General features: G+C 37.4%; 1 protein-coding gene and 2 long non-coding RNA genes across 4 annotated transcripts in view; 2 read left to right on the forward strand and 1 right to left on the reverse strand.

Annotated features, from left to right (window-relative positions):
* LOC146802386 (olfactomedin-4-like) overlaps nucleotides 1–14,088 on the forward strand; it is a 94,969-nt gene that overhangs the window by 41,802 nt on the left and 39,079 nt on the right. The window contains exon 2 of one of the 2 annotated variants that reach the window (XM_085621975.1): nucleotides 4,840–4,896. The exons of the other annotated variant lie outside the window; for it this stretch is intronic. Within the exon in view, the coding sequence (XP_085478101.1) occupies nucleotides 4,840–4,896 (57 nt within the window). The remainder of the gene's footprint in view (nucleotides 1–4,839; nucleotides 4,897–14,088) is intronic. 2 annotated transcript variants of the gene reach the window in all.
* Nucleotides 6,910–7,678, reverse strand: LOC146802387 (uncharacterized). The gene is made up of 3 exons (XR_014967380.1): nucleotides 7,625–7,678; nucleotides 7,455–7,518; nucleotides 6,910–7,010 (listed from the first exon to the last, which is right to left on the reverse strand). It is a non-coding gene; the product is annotated as an uncharacterized LOC146802387 (long non-coding RNA).
* On the forward strand, nucleotides 11,209–12,644 carry LOC146802388 (uncharacterized). Its single transcript, XR_014967752.1, has 3 exons — nucleotides 11,209–11,297; nucleotides 11,404–11,467; nucleotides 11,912–12,644. It is a non-coding gene; the product is annotated as an uncharacterized LOC146802388 (long non-coding RNA).

Below are 14,088 nucleotides of genomic sequence, written 5' to 3' on the forward strand. Positions count from 1 at the left end.
CAAAAAATGGCGCTATATAATCTGGAAACATAATTCCAAAATTATGAATCATAAATTGTCAACCAGGCCGCAGATACAAACTTAAAATGGAATAAAGAAAGCAGATCAAAATAAAACTTGACAACCTTAACTAAGCTAAGGTAGGTGGTTGCAGCACCACTAACAAGTCTAATCAATCAATTACTAAAAGTAGTGAAGATTATATTTGACTGAAGATATTGTCCCAAAAAAAAAACCAGTTCATTGGGTTGATATCTCTGAAAAAATGTATGTATTGTACATCAATATTCAACACCTTTTTTGCTTTTGGGGGGGGGGGGAATCCTCCCCCACCACCCCCCGTAACTGACCTCGTTTGCCTGTTTGGGATTTGCTTCATTTTGCATACCGTTACATTTTTCATGCCAGTCCATGGCAATTTTCACCTGCTTGTAAACGCATGGAAATAATTTTTAAAGTCTGAGTGTCCGATTTGCAAAGATTGGTGAATGAGCAGGTGCAACTTAATTTTGTACTCCTGGCTTACTTATTAATGTCAGGAATATTTTCCCTGGCTCACTACTTGAATTCATGAGCGAATCACAGCACAATGTGTGTAAATATATGTCCATCACGGCCAAAGACAGGCAATCCACCTGGATTCTCTAATCTATATTTCCAATTTTAAAATGTATGTTTTCAAAGCAGTCTCAGAGTTATAGCAAATTCAATAGTCGCATATAAAAAAAATCAGTGACTATTCAAATTTCTGTTCATGATGTCAAAACCAATATTGTGTCATATTCTTACCAATAACAAAGTATATACTACCCGACGAATTTACTAAAGTGAATTTAAGCTCAAACTCTGTTATGAAAAGATATGCGAACTTGCAGTCTCACAAACCTGGCCATAAACATGTCTCAAAAGAGTCAGATATCAATTACTAAGCAATGTCATACAGAACCCTAAATGTGGATCTCCGACTTCAAGTACAATCCTTCTCGAAACGGTATGTTCGCCTACAGGTGTAGAGCAGCTAAGAATACTAGAATCAAATTCGGTGATAATGCAGGCAATTCTGTGAATTTCCGCAACAAAATATACCATGACCCCTATATATGGTTGCCTTTTATATCATTCGTTGTAAGAAAGAAATTGACTTGTGCTGATAGTTGATTGAAAAAGCACTGTTTCCATCTGCTCTTCATCCCGCTAGTGTTCTTTCTAAATTATTATGCGTTTTAGCAGATGTACGTGATAATGGTTTGGGTGGATGGGCTGTAAAGTATTTCTTCATGCTATTGCTGTTTCAATCCTTATTTTCTGATGGGATCAAAACTACACATTTTGGAAAAGAAATACAGATTATAAAAGTAAATTTGTATTTGGTGGCTACAGTACTGTGACTGGCAAAAAATATATATATTGCATCTTTCATGCTCCAGTTGTTACTTCAGGTTTACGCACTATTCAGTTGAGAACCTTAAGAATAATTATTAACCATGAGAACATTTTTGAAGAATGAAGGGGCATATCATCAAGGGCAATTTCGCCGCTCTAGCGGCACTTTTTGCGGCTAAAGCGGCAAGATTTTTATAGCCCTATCAGCAAGCTGTCGCTAACTGCTTTTAGCGACAGTTTACTGGCAATAGCTCCCCGTGTCAGCACGCCTCCCATCGCATCGCTAATGAGATGCAAAGGAGGCGTGCCTGACAAGACTCCCTTGGGAAAATATTGCTAACCCAGCTTCGTCATATTGACAAGGAGGGTTAGCGATATTTAAAATCACGTTAAGTATGCCTTAACGTCCGTTAAATTCCTGACTAAGGCATACCTAACATGGGGGGTGGATTGTGTGGCTAAGACCACAGGCCCTATCATCTAGGATATCGCCGTTTTCCACCATGGAAAACGGCGATATCCACACTATCTCTGGAATTCTAATCGCCTCGGTGAAGCGCGTTGTTGATAACGCGCTAACCGGGCGATAAATTCCAGAGATAGCCGACGATAAATATTCAAGCGCTATTCGCGCTTAGCGATATTTATCTCCGGCCCTTGATGATATGCCCCAAAGTTCTGAAGATAGCTGCAGATTTTAACACAATAGAGATAAATGAAATTCTGGAGGATAGGCCACAAGGTCGGTGGTGGTCCTGGCCTCCACTGGCCCGCTTAGAACTGTCCACCTCATGGAGAGATCCCAGCATGAAAACTTGGGATCTCTCTATCTTAGGGGCATCCATCAGTGAGGCGGATGAGCTTAAGATAGAGATGAACGTCAAGTGCTGCCATTGTTTTTTGCCACTCAACATATGTTCATTTTTATTTCACAAATAACTCTGAAAGTAGGAATTTGACTTTAAAAAACCAAAAACAAAAATCAATTGCCCTAATGCGCAGAGTTTCCTCTTTTTGTGTCAGGATCATTAACAGTTTTCTCTGTCTGGATTCCATGCTTTCAATGACTGCCCTGAGCAAGAAAAACCATTGAGTTGTTACCACACTGTAAGGGGCATGGCTACTACCACTGTAGCCCAGCTGTCTGACAGACCAAATGCTGAGTCAAAATCTTCCATTTGCAGAGATGGATGAGGCTCCATCGGACTAAACCCTCTGGTTCATCTATCTCTGGATAGGGGCAGGGAACTGCAAAGTTGTTTGGGTGGAGTCTGTTTTGTTTTTGGTGAATGCCCCTTGTTCACCAATCTTTAAATGACACCAGAGCGTATGTGCCAAATAACTTTGGAAGCAAGCAAAGACAATATTTGAACATTAAGTCAACAAGGTTTATTTGTTCACAAAGAGGCCTGTATTCTACTTTACAATTTGGTGTTTGTAGTAAATATAGAACAATGAGTAATAAGATAAAGAGAATGATCTAAGGCATTGCTTTCTTACTGGGAGGAATTTAACTACTATTCAAATACATTTCCACTGTGCTGTATAAAAAGGTTGTAATTTACAAAGTTTATTTGAGAGCTACCACAAAAAAGACAAGAATCAGAACAGGTGAACATGAAAATGCTAAACGGTTTCGAAATGTTAAACCACCAGTGTTACGCCATTACACATTATTTAGACACACAGGGAGACAAAAGCAATTTTAGCTGTCTTGAAATTATTACAATGAATTTTTTGTGGAATCGTGTGCTGAAACTGAAGCAGAGAGAAGCAACTTAGACCACTAAATTGCAAAGTACAAATCCAGCTAGAATCAATAACTTTCTAGATGTGAATTGTTATTTGTAATGCATTTTGTGAGAAGTAGTTTTAAACAGCTCCGGTGCAATGGTTATCCGACCCTGTAGGCAAAATTACGTTTTGCCTCCAGGGCACTCCCCCATTCCTAATAAAAAATCCATTTATGGGGCCATTCAGTGCAATATAGTGCCCTGGTACAGAGGAACAGTAAGACAGTGTCCTATAGTGTCTTTATTATAAGACGAGCCCTGAACCTGTGGCCACAAAGTTAAGTATCATTTAACCCTAATCCTAACCTTTTACCATAACATCCTTTCTTACTCTTTTACCTGAAGCATAAAACTAACCTACACCCTGACACTCTCCCTAAACTAACCCAATATCTTTCCCTAGCACTTACCTCTATTTTTACTTATTTTTAACCCATAACTCTGTTGCTGATAGCAGCCATTTATCTGAATCTAACTCTAAAGCTGACCACAACATGTAATCATAATGCTTTCTATAGCCCAGTACTCCCCTTCTTTGCAATGAATAGTTTCAATCGCTGTCAAGAATGGACAAAAATAAATTACCCTAACTTTTCTTATTCTTAACTATTCATTGTTGAGGGTTCCCTTCTGTGCTTATGTCTCTAATGGGATTCAATATTTTTACAAAATGTCTGGGTGTGTTGAGGTTACTAACATCATAGGGTCTTTTATTTAGAGTACTTTTGGAAGATGCAGAGAAAAGCAGCACGGTCACACTTTGAGCAGAACTCAACACATTGACATAAAGCAAGGAACAAATATATATTGTTATAAATTAAGTCAGGAGTGTGTCTAAACCATTATAAATGTAGAGGCTGATTTGCCACAGAAAACAGAAAGTTTGCTCTTTGCTTACTGCCAGGAGTGTGCCCCTTTGGTTTCATCTTGTGGGATCCAACTGCAAGACTGAAAATGGAACTCATGGTACTCATGCAAGTTCCCGCTGGTTATGTGTGTGAAAATCCCTAATTCATTTCATGCACACATCTCTGGAGTACAGATGTAGAAGAGTTTATACCAAGCAGTACAAGTCGGATAATCATGTATAGGATGCATGAGTCAGTACCCCTCCAGGAGCTACATTTAGTAGGTCAAACCCTGGAAAGCTTCAAACAAATCAACAAATTTCAACGGATACCCTGAGGATCCTAAGATAGACATCATGGAGTTACAATGACAAGACGCATAATCAAGACAAATGAAGGACGACAAATGTGCAGAGGGCATTACGTTACAACACTATGGCAGTAGTCATTTGCCCATCCTCTCCTTTTGGAACAGTTTACTCAGCTCTATCATAACGCTGTGTTCTCGCCACACAAAGAAATTAAGATGTGGTGTATCCCACAACTGGTGGATATGAACTTACATTCAAACATGCAGACAAGCTCAAAACAACTAAAAAATCGTTACAATTTTTTAATATGAGTCTCGGTTAATGTGTAGTTGTAATGGCTTAGATTTACGGTCCATGTCAAAGAACTCAACATGGCATTCTCATTTAGATAGTGCTTGTTGTGAGTACATGTACTAATGTGGCGTGATTCACTTGTGAACTTCTATTCTAGCAATACAAATAGTATTCAATCAGAATTAACAAGTTATATGTTCCTTTTTTCAGGACCATGCAGCTCTAGGGAGCTCTGACACAGTAATTCTACCAGAGCCTCAATCAAAGGTAACTATTCTGAAAAGTATTTGCTTCTAGTAAACGCGAGAGGCGTAGTCCTGCCTATGACAAGTGTCACAATCAGAGAACAGGAGGAGAAAAATTAACATTTTCAGGCCATGGAATGTTTAGAAAGGTATTAATTATTTTTCCAATATGTAGTCCACATTTATATAAAATAAATCCCTATCCATTAAAAAATGACTGATGATGCTAGACAAATTTATGAGTAAAGATGTACTAAAATTACTTTTAGAAGTTCTAGACTAGTGTTCAAAACAATGTTGGACACAATTCTTGCTAAAAATGGAAACCTGACAAAGCACAAACTGCAATTTTCTTTTGTTTGCATAATTAATAATTCAATCAAATTTGCTTCACCTTCACCAATAGTCAATTATTTGTAGTTCTACTATCACATCTCATTTGTGGTGTGTGATTGTTTAACTTGCATAGAAAATTATTTTTATATAACAGGAAGTGCTGTGAATGCCAATATGCTAATCATTTTAAAACTAGGTATTTTCAATGCCTACTTGCACTCTGGAACATAGAGTCAAGTTACATTGGATAATGAGACTCTCCTTCTACCTACTGCTACTCATGACTCTAGGTGCACAAGATGTCCTCTCTCCTACCTTCTAGAATCCAAACTTCATCTCTGTTCCAATTTCAGTTCTTAGGGCACTCCTGACCAGAACACCTAAACTTCTACCATAGGTAACCTATGAATCATAGCACACATCGAAGGGTAACAAACAGCTCTGCTGTGTTTGTAAGGTAACATATTTGACCATTTATAATACTTTGAACTAAATAATTGCATAGATGGAAAAACATTGATTTGTAATTCACATTCTTGAAGTAGCAGCTCTAAACTTTCCATAATCAATAATTTGCCCCCTCTTCCTTTACCAACAAATATTCTATAACTGGAATTAGAAATATGAGAGCTAACTAAATAGATATTTTGGGGCAATTAAACAAATCTTCACAATTGCAATGAATAAAAGCTGAACTTCACTATGGTGGGAAAATCAGAGTATTGGTGCTGGGTTGGAAATCAATTTTCAAATCAAAGAAATAAACTACAGAGAATCAAGCCAAACCACTCAATGATTTATAGAAATAGTGATGTGAAAACAATAATGAAGTCAAATCAAATACCAAGGCAAGCTATGTAGTGATAATGATAATACAGATGATAAAATAAGAAAAGTTAGAGACACTCCTCAAAACCACCTCCGAAGCTATAATTCTGTTGTTTCCTTTTAATTTTCTCAGAAATGTGTACCCCTGTGTCCTTAAATTATTTGTGAACTCCTCAGATGTTGCAGATTAGCCATAAGAATGTTGTTTGAAGAAACAAAAACAGTGTCAGTATATATGTCTTCCAAGTAATTTCTGAAAAACACAATAACCCTTCCTAATGCAATCCATAATAGTCAACACAAACCAATTGGCAGTGATCTCAAGATTAGAATTGAACATTTTGATGTTTAGAATGAAGGTTATATGCTGTGCACTAGAAATAAACATTCACCACTGACAATGAAGAAGCCACTTTGAGGATGAGAGTGACTCCATGGTGTGCCTTCAGTAATGGAGTTGATGTAGTTGATAAACATATATTATTAAGATTGTTAGCTTATGAAATTAATAAAATATCTGCATTAAGGATGACCTTCTGTTTTGAACCAAGCTTGAGGGTGTTGTGGGAGAGAGAGGGTAATACATTATGGGCAGTTCTATCATGCCATTATTGAGTCTTTGGAGCCTAGTAACATTGGCTCTGTTTCTACTCTAGTGTGGCTTTACTAGCTTCTCTTTCAACTCCTGCATATGTGAAAGGTAATCATTGATAATGTGCCAGTTTTACCAAATTCTCTGGAGCCTTCCTAAGTACCTTCTTATTACTTCAACAATTTTGAAACCGAGCAATAGGGTTCTAAAGTAAAGTCCAAGTAATGGTGATAGTGCACAACAAAAAGAATATTTTCCAAATTATTTTCAGTTGTTCAAGTCTTGTCTTTTATTCTTTGTCAGAGCTTCTTCGATGTGAGCCCCCTGTCAGCCAACACGTGTTTCGTCCTGACTATATCACGTCATGGACTTCATCAGGGCTGCAGGCAAACAAAAGTATATAATAACCAAAATACATAAGCATTATCGCTGAGCAAAATTCATACATCTGAATTAACATAGTGAGCTGTAGTTTTGAAAATACAGTTTATGGTGCCGGATAACCTAATAGGTTTAAGTGGTGATCGGAGCCAGGATTATGATGTAGTGTGTTCACCGAAAAGTAGAAAATATTCCGTGAATATAGGAAAGGAAGTGAAACACCTGAAGGGGAATAGTTTGTAAGAAAAGAACCTGAAGACAAACCAATCGTAGTGAAGAAAGAAATAAACAAGGCTATATAAGCCATGAAGACGAAGCCGCTATCTTAACTACTAATCTCCTAGGTAACGGCAAAACCCATAAGTTTATAGTAAACACCAAGTGTATTCTCACTGTTTAAGACAGTACCGCTATGATAAGTCGTAAACGGAGTATAAACTCACCTATATAAGGTATGATCAAGGGCTTTAACTATTAGGTCCAAAACCTAATGTTGCATTTCACGAGCTAAAATTAGTAAACAAAAAAAGAAAAAAAGATATCGTCTTGAGTTATTATGATCCGATTGGATTTCCTTATTAGGCACTAGCTTAAATATACAATAAAGGCGTACCGGTAGTTTCCAGGGAGTGGACTTAACTCGAATTCTTCACGTTTTACAGATGTGTAGTATTCCGCACTATTAATAGATTTTTGTACCTTAAGGTAAAGAAAAATACCAGGCGATAGTATATTTGTCTGCTAAGCGTTAGAACATAAAAATGAAATGACTATCGTCAAATGGTAAATAAATTTATAATAATCTCGACAACAAACAGCCAAGAGAGAGCCTATGTACGTCGGTTTATTATTAAATTAAAGTCATCGCGTCAACACGATAGTTTCTACGTGACGTGTCCAATGTACTCCCGAGTAATAGTTTTTTACGGGAAGTACAACGGATAAGAATAGGCAACAAAGAAAACAACAACAGAGCGAGAGAGGACCTAAGAGTAAAGCAAGGAGAGGCTGTAGGGGGGGCATCAAATCTAAATACAAGAGAGCGAGTCAATACCAGATCCTGGAGCAAGGTCAAACAATAAATCAAGATACAGAGAAAATACAGGTTATTAACCTATCTGATATTGTGTTGACAACTGATATGATTTCGGTACTGAGTAAGGGTATGGGTTTTTGCCCATCCCCAGTTTGTGACATGACAAATGTGAAAATAGATCTTTTCAAATTTTCGAGAAATCTTAAATTAAAAAAGTTTTTTGCCACTAATATAATCCCGAATAAAAAAGGTACAACAGATACTATGGTTGGTGATCTATCCATTCAAGATATTAGAGACAGAGTTTTACTTTTATCTATCACGGAAAATGAACAGGACCCTATTACAATACATCAGGTCCTGCAAGATCTTGATTGCACAACAAACCTAAGGGAGGACAGTGGTCTAAAACTGAAGTCAAAATGGGTTCCACACCTTGCCTCAGGCAACAGTATTGATTTGTTTTACAAATTGGTTGAAAAAGACTTAGATGCCCTAGAGAAAACCATCAACCATCGGAAATCGTTCCCCCATGTTGATAACTTAACATCTAAAGAAAGATCAACATTGAAACAATTGAGGGCAGACTCATCAATCACAATAAGAGAAGCCGACAAGGGAGGCAATATAGTAATAATGTCTACAGAATACTATGAAAAAGAGATACTGAGTCAATTAAATAACACATTGTGGTATAAAAAACTTTCTGGTAATCCGATTCCTACTATTAAGATCAGGATTAATGAACAACTTAAAGAATGGAATACTACAGGTTTACTGAGTGATGATGAATTTCGTTATCTTCTGATTGACAAACCTAGATACCCATGTATGTACACAGTACCCAAAATCCACAAAAATGCAACCTCACCTCCTGGAAGGCCAATTGTGTCGGGAATTGGTGGTCCAACAGAACGTATCTCAGAATTTGTGGACACTTACTTGCAACCTTATGTTCATAACTTACCATCCACCATTCGAGATACGAAACATATTCTTAATACACTTATGGATATACCCTGGGATGAGTCTATGACCCTAGTCACACTAGATGTGGTGTCTCTTTACACTAATATCACACACGAGCAAGGCCTACAAGCTTTACGCTATTATTTAGACAAGAAACCAGTTGAATTTCTGGAACATTCGCAAATGATAATAGATATGTCGCGAATGATTTTGGAGCACAATGTATTTCTGTTTGGGGGGGAATGGTACCAACAGACGTGCGGTACTGCGATGGGTTCCAGATTTGCGCCATCTTTTGCCTGCCTCTTTATGGGGTGGTTCGAGGCGGTGCATATCTGGGGCCCATCAGGCACGAAATGGCAGGAATTTATAGTGTTCCTTGGCCGTTACATTGACGACTGCCTCCTAATATGGACTGGCAGTACTGAAGAACTCAATGCTTTCTTTGAATATTTGAATAACAACCCTTTCAATATGAAATTTACAATGGCTCAAAGTAAACAAAAAATTGTGTTCCTAGATGTGGAACTTTTTGTTGAAAATATGTGCATCTGTAGCCGTATGCACAGAAAGGAAACAGCATGTAACTCAGTTCTGCATGCAGCTAGTGCTCACCCTAAAACACAAGTTAATTCGATTCCCTATGGAGAATTTTACAGAGCGCGCCGAAATTGCAGTAAGGATACTGATTTTTCTAACTGTTTAATAGATATTGAAGAGAGATTCTTGGATAGGGGTTATGACAAAAATATAATTGAGAAAGCAAAAAAACGAGCTTGTCTTCTCAACAGAAATGAGACTTTAAAATCACATCACACCGTCAAGGACAAAAGAGAACAATTAGTAAGAATGGTAACTAACTTCCACCCTTGGTCGCATAAAGTATTTAACATACTTAAACGGCATTGGAGTCTTCTCACATCAGACTCAGATCTCAATAAGATCCTGACCAATTACCCTAGCCTTACTTACCGCAAAGGTTTAACAATTCGCAACATGGTAAGCCCAAGCTACCCAAAGAAAAAAGACACAAATATTACCTGGCTACAGAGTAGAAGCTTGGGTTTCCATAAATGCGGGGATTGTAGCATGTGCAAACACGCCTTATCAGGAATCAAGGAGTTTTCTTTTAACGGATCTAGAAAGTTTCATATAACAGAGTATATCAACTGCAACACCAAATTTGTCATTTATGTTATTATTTGTAATTGCTCGAAGATCTATGTGGGCAGTACGGTCAGGAATCTTAAAATTCGAATCGCTGAGCACTTTAGAGCATTAAAAAACATGGATGATAGATATCCTATAGTTCATCATGCCTTAGAATGTTCAGATCAGAACAAATCTCAGAAATTTAAATTCCATGCATTAGAATCAGTACCTAGTGATATCCGAGGTGGAAATCGAGAATTAAAGCTGCGGCAGACTGAAGCACGCTGGATTCTGAGGTTACATGCGGTGAATAAGGGGATAAATATGGAAAATGAATTACAATATTTTTTGGGTGCATAACTAAATGTGCTTCCATATGTCTCCTATTTCATGTCAGCCTCGAATAATAATGTCAGTAGTAACAACATTGTGATACATGATACAGTTATTGTGAATTATTCTCTGTTATTTCATTATAACCTCCCTTTCTAGCCTCTCAATGTATTTACTTGAAAACTGCATTCAATTTGAATATGTATATAAAGTATTTTATTGGTTATTACTGTTGACCTTGCCACACAGGGAATCTGTTATGGTGGGGCTTTACTTTGGTGTTGTCTTGTGGCAATTGGTACTTTTCTTTTCTTTCTGTTTTCCCTTCAATTTTAGCTAGCGAATCACTTAGAATTGATTTTCTGTAGTTTTACTGATTGACTACTACTTATAGCCATCCAATTGAGATAATAACTTGAGATGGTTTGTTCAGCCTGTCATTAGGTGAATGTTAACCTATTAGAGAGCACTATTCAATTTTTGTCAAAAGACATTGACACCACATTAATAGGACTCGTCACGTAGAAACTATCGTGTTGACGCGATGACTTTAATTTAATAATAAACCGACGTACATAGGCTCTCTCTTGGCTGTTTGTTGTCGAGATTATTATACATTTATTTACCATTTGACGATAGTCATTTCATTTTTATGTTCTAACGCTTAGCAGACAAATATACTATCGCCTGGTATTTTTCTTTACCTTAAGGTACAAAGATCTACTAATAGTGCGGAATACTACACATCTGTAAAACGTGAAGAATTCGAGTTAAGTCCACTCCCTGGAAACTACCGGTACGCCTTTATTGTATATTTAAGCTAGTGCCTAATAAGGAAATCCAATTGGATCATAATAACTCAAGACGATATCTTTTTTTCTTTTTTTGTTTACTAATTTTAGCTCGTGAAATGCAACATTAGGTTTTGGACCTAATAGTTAAAGCCCTTGATCATACCTTATATAGGTGAGTTTATACTCCGTTTACGACTTATCATAGCGGTACTGTCTTAAACAGTGAGAATACACTTGGTGTTTACTATAAACTTATGGGTTTTGCCGTTACCTAGGAGATTAGTAGTTAAGATAGCGGCTTCGTCTTCATGGCTTATATAGCCTTGTTTATTTCTTTCTTCACTACGATTGGTTTGTCTTCAGGTTCTTTTCTTACAAACTATTCCCCTTCAGGTGTTTCACTTCCTTTCCTATATTCACGGAATATTTTCTACTTTTCGGTGAACACACTACATCATAATCCTGGCTCCGATCACCACTTAAACCTATTAGGTTATCCGGCACCATAAACTGTATTTTCAAAACTACAGCTCACTATGTTAATTCAGATGTATGAATTTTGCTCAGCGATAATGCTTATGTATTTTGGTTATTATATACTTTTGTTTGCCTGCAGCCCTGATGAAGTCCATGACGTGATATAGTCAGGACGAAACACGTGTTGGCTGACAGGGGGCTCACATCGAAGAAGCTCTGACAAAGAATAAAAGACAAGACTTGAACAACTGAAAATAATTTGGAAAATATTCTTTTTGTTGTGCACTATCACCATTACTTGGACTTTACTTTAGAACCCTATTGCTCGGTTTCAAAATTGTTGATGTTCGGGGTAGACTTGGTTTACCGAGATTACGGCATTTGTGGTTGTCGTATTGTTAACCTAGTAGCAAGGGTTCATTTTTACACTTAGAACGAATATACATTTCTCTGCGCAATTTGTCCCTACCACTGTGGCTTGTTTTTTTACCTTCTTATTACTGGTGTAGAGATTTTGCAAAGTTATATTTGTTGAGGCTAGTTTTGTGAGTCACATTTAAGTGTTGAACAGGAAAATTAAGATCCTTGAGATACAGAGCAGGTTATGATACCAATGGAAAAGGACACTGCAACACATGCCAAATGGATGGAAAGACTGGATTGCTCGTTCATCAATCCAGCAAGTTGTTTCTAACCATGAGAAGAGGATACTATGATATATCATATTTAACACAATGGAGAAGCTGAGAACGATTAAATCACCGCCCATACCATTGTCCAAGGAATTTAGCAATTTTTTTCCCTAAATGTTATTAAAGAGTTTTCTTTTTTCATCTGTGCCATGAAATTCAAATAAAAGTCGTTGAAGAGGTTGTTTGTTTCTAAGTCAGGTGGGAGTTGGTAACTGTCCTTTGTTTTGATAATCTTTGAGTACGTCGATGAACTTGAGAATGTTCTCTAATTTGTCAGGCATTCTAAGTTGGCAGTCATTTTTTTAGTAGAGGGTTATATCATGCATGACATAATGGGAAACTACACTTGACATACCTGTGAACAATGGAGTGATGACTGACTGGAATCATTTCATCATGTTATGGTTGCAGAAATCTGGTAGATGTAAGACTGTAGATAATCACTGTGACCTTGTTTTTTGAATCTGTAAGAAATGTGTCCCAGATAGGTCAATTAGAATCACTTATGTTGCCAGTGGACAACTTGCAAATCTTGCATGTTTCCAGTATCATGGGCAAGCAATGAACAGTCCTATTCTAGAGCACGATTATACAAAGGCATCTATCTAACATGGTCACTTGCTGATCCATTAATCTTATCCACTCAACTTACATGCAATGAAGAGATAACGTATTCAAGTTTATCAAATTTGCCTGTGCTCTGCATATAATTGAGTAACAATACCATTAGTGTTGAGATGCTTTTGGAGGGAGAAATGTCCCTTACCAAGACATTGCCTCTAATGGAAAACTAAAAGCCTGACATAGTGAAAGATGATATGGAAATGTATTTAAAAAAGGGTGCCTGTAGCAGCTTTGGTACATCACTTAAAAGCAGATAGGCAAACAGTTTGATCATTGAATAAGATCTCCGCATTTAGTATATTTAGTCATCATTTTCAAATGGCGTTGTTAAATGTGTTGATGCTCATTTTCATCATACGTATACCTGTTCATTTTTTGCTGCGCAGGTGTATGTGTAGGGGACAAAGAGTACTCATTAACTGCACAATTTGTATACATTTCTACAAATACCCTTTCAGGCATAGAGTGACGAATAAATTATGCAAAAAAGAGGCAGAGAACTCTGGGAAATTCTCAAGTTTAGGTGGAAAGCAGCTCTTGTATGGAGCACTCTCAACACCAGCGACACTCTAGGTCTGCTCACCTCAAATGTCTGTTTTTCTATCAAAATCTTTAAGCATAGGATTAGCACAGTGCCATCCACGCCGAGATAGAAAAGGACAAAGTCTTTTGCCATTTGTACAGCAAAGTCTTTAAGCATAGGACTAGCACAGTGCTGTCCTTGCCGAGCTGTAAAATGACAAAAGCCAATCACCACTCCAGGCACAGGATTACAGCTTTGAATTGGTAAAATACCAATCAAGCCAACCTGAAATGAGCAAAAGCAACCCCTGACACAGTGTTTCGCTCTAATTAGAGCTCTTCAGAGAGGTATAGCTTTCTCCAGACACAAGGGAGCACCCAGTATAAGTCAAAGAAATACCCTTTCAGGCATAGAGTGACGAATAAATTATGCAAAAAAGAGGCAGAGAACTCTGGGCAGTTCTCAAGTTTAGGTGGA

The sequence above is a fragment of the Triturus cristatus genome, chromosome 8 (assembly GCF_964204655.1).
Source record: "Triturus cristatus chromosome 8, aTriCri1.1, whole genome shotgun sequence".
In the NCBI taxonomy this organism is placed as follows: Eukaryota; Metazoa; Chordata; class Amphibia; order Caudata; family Salamandridae; genus Triturus; species Triturus cristatus.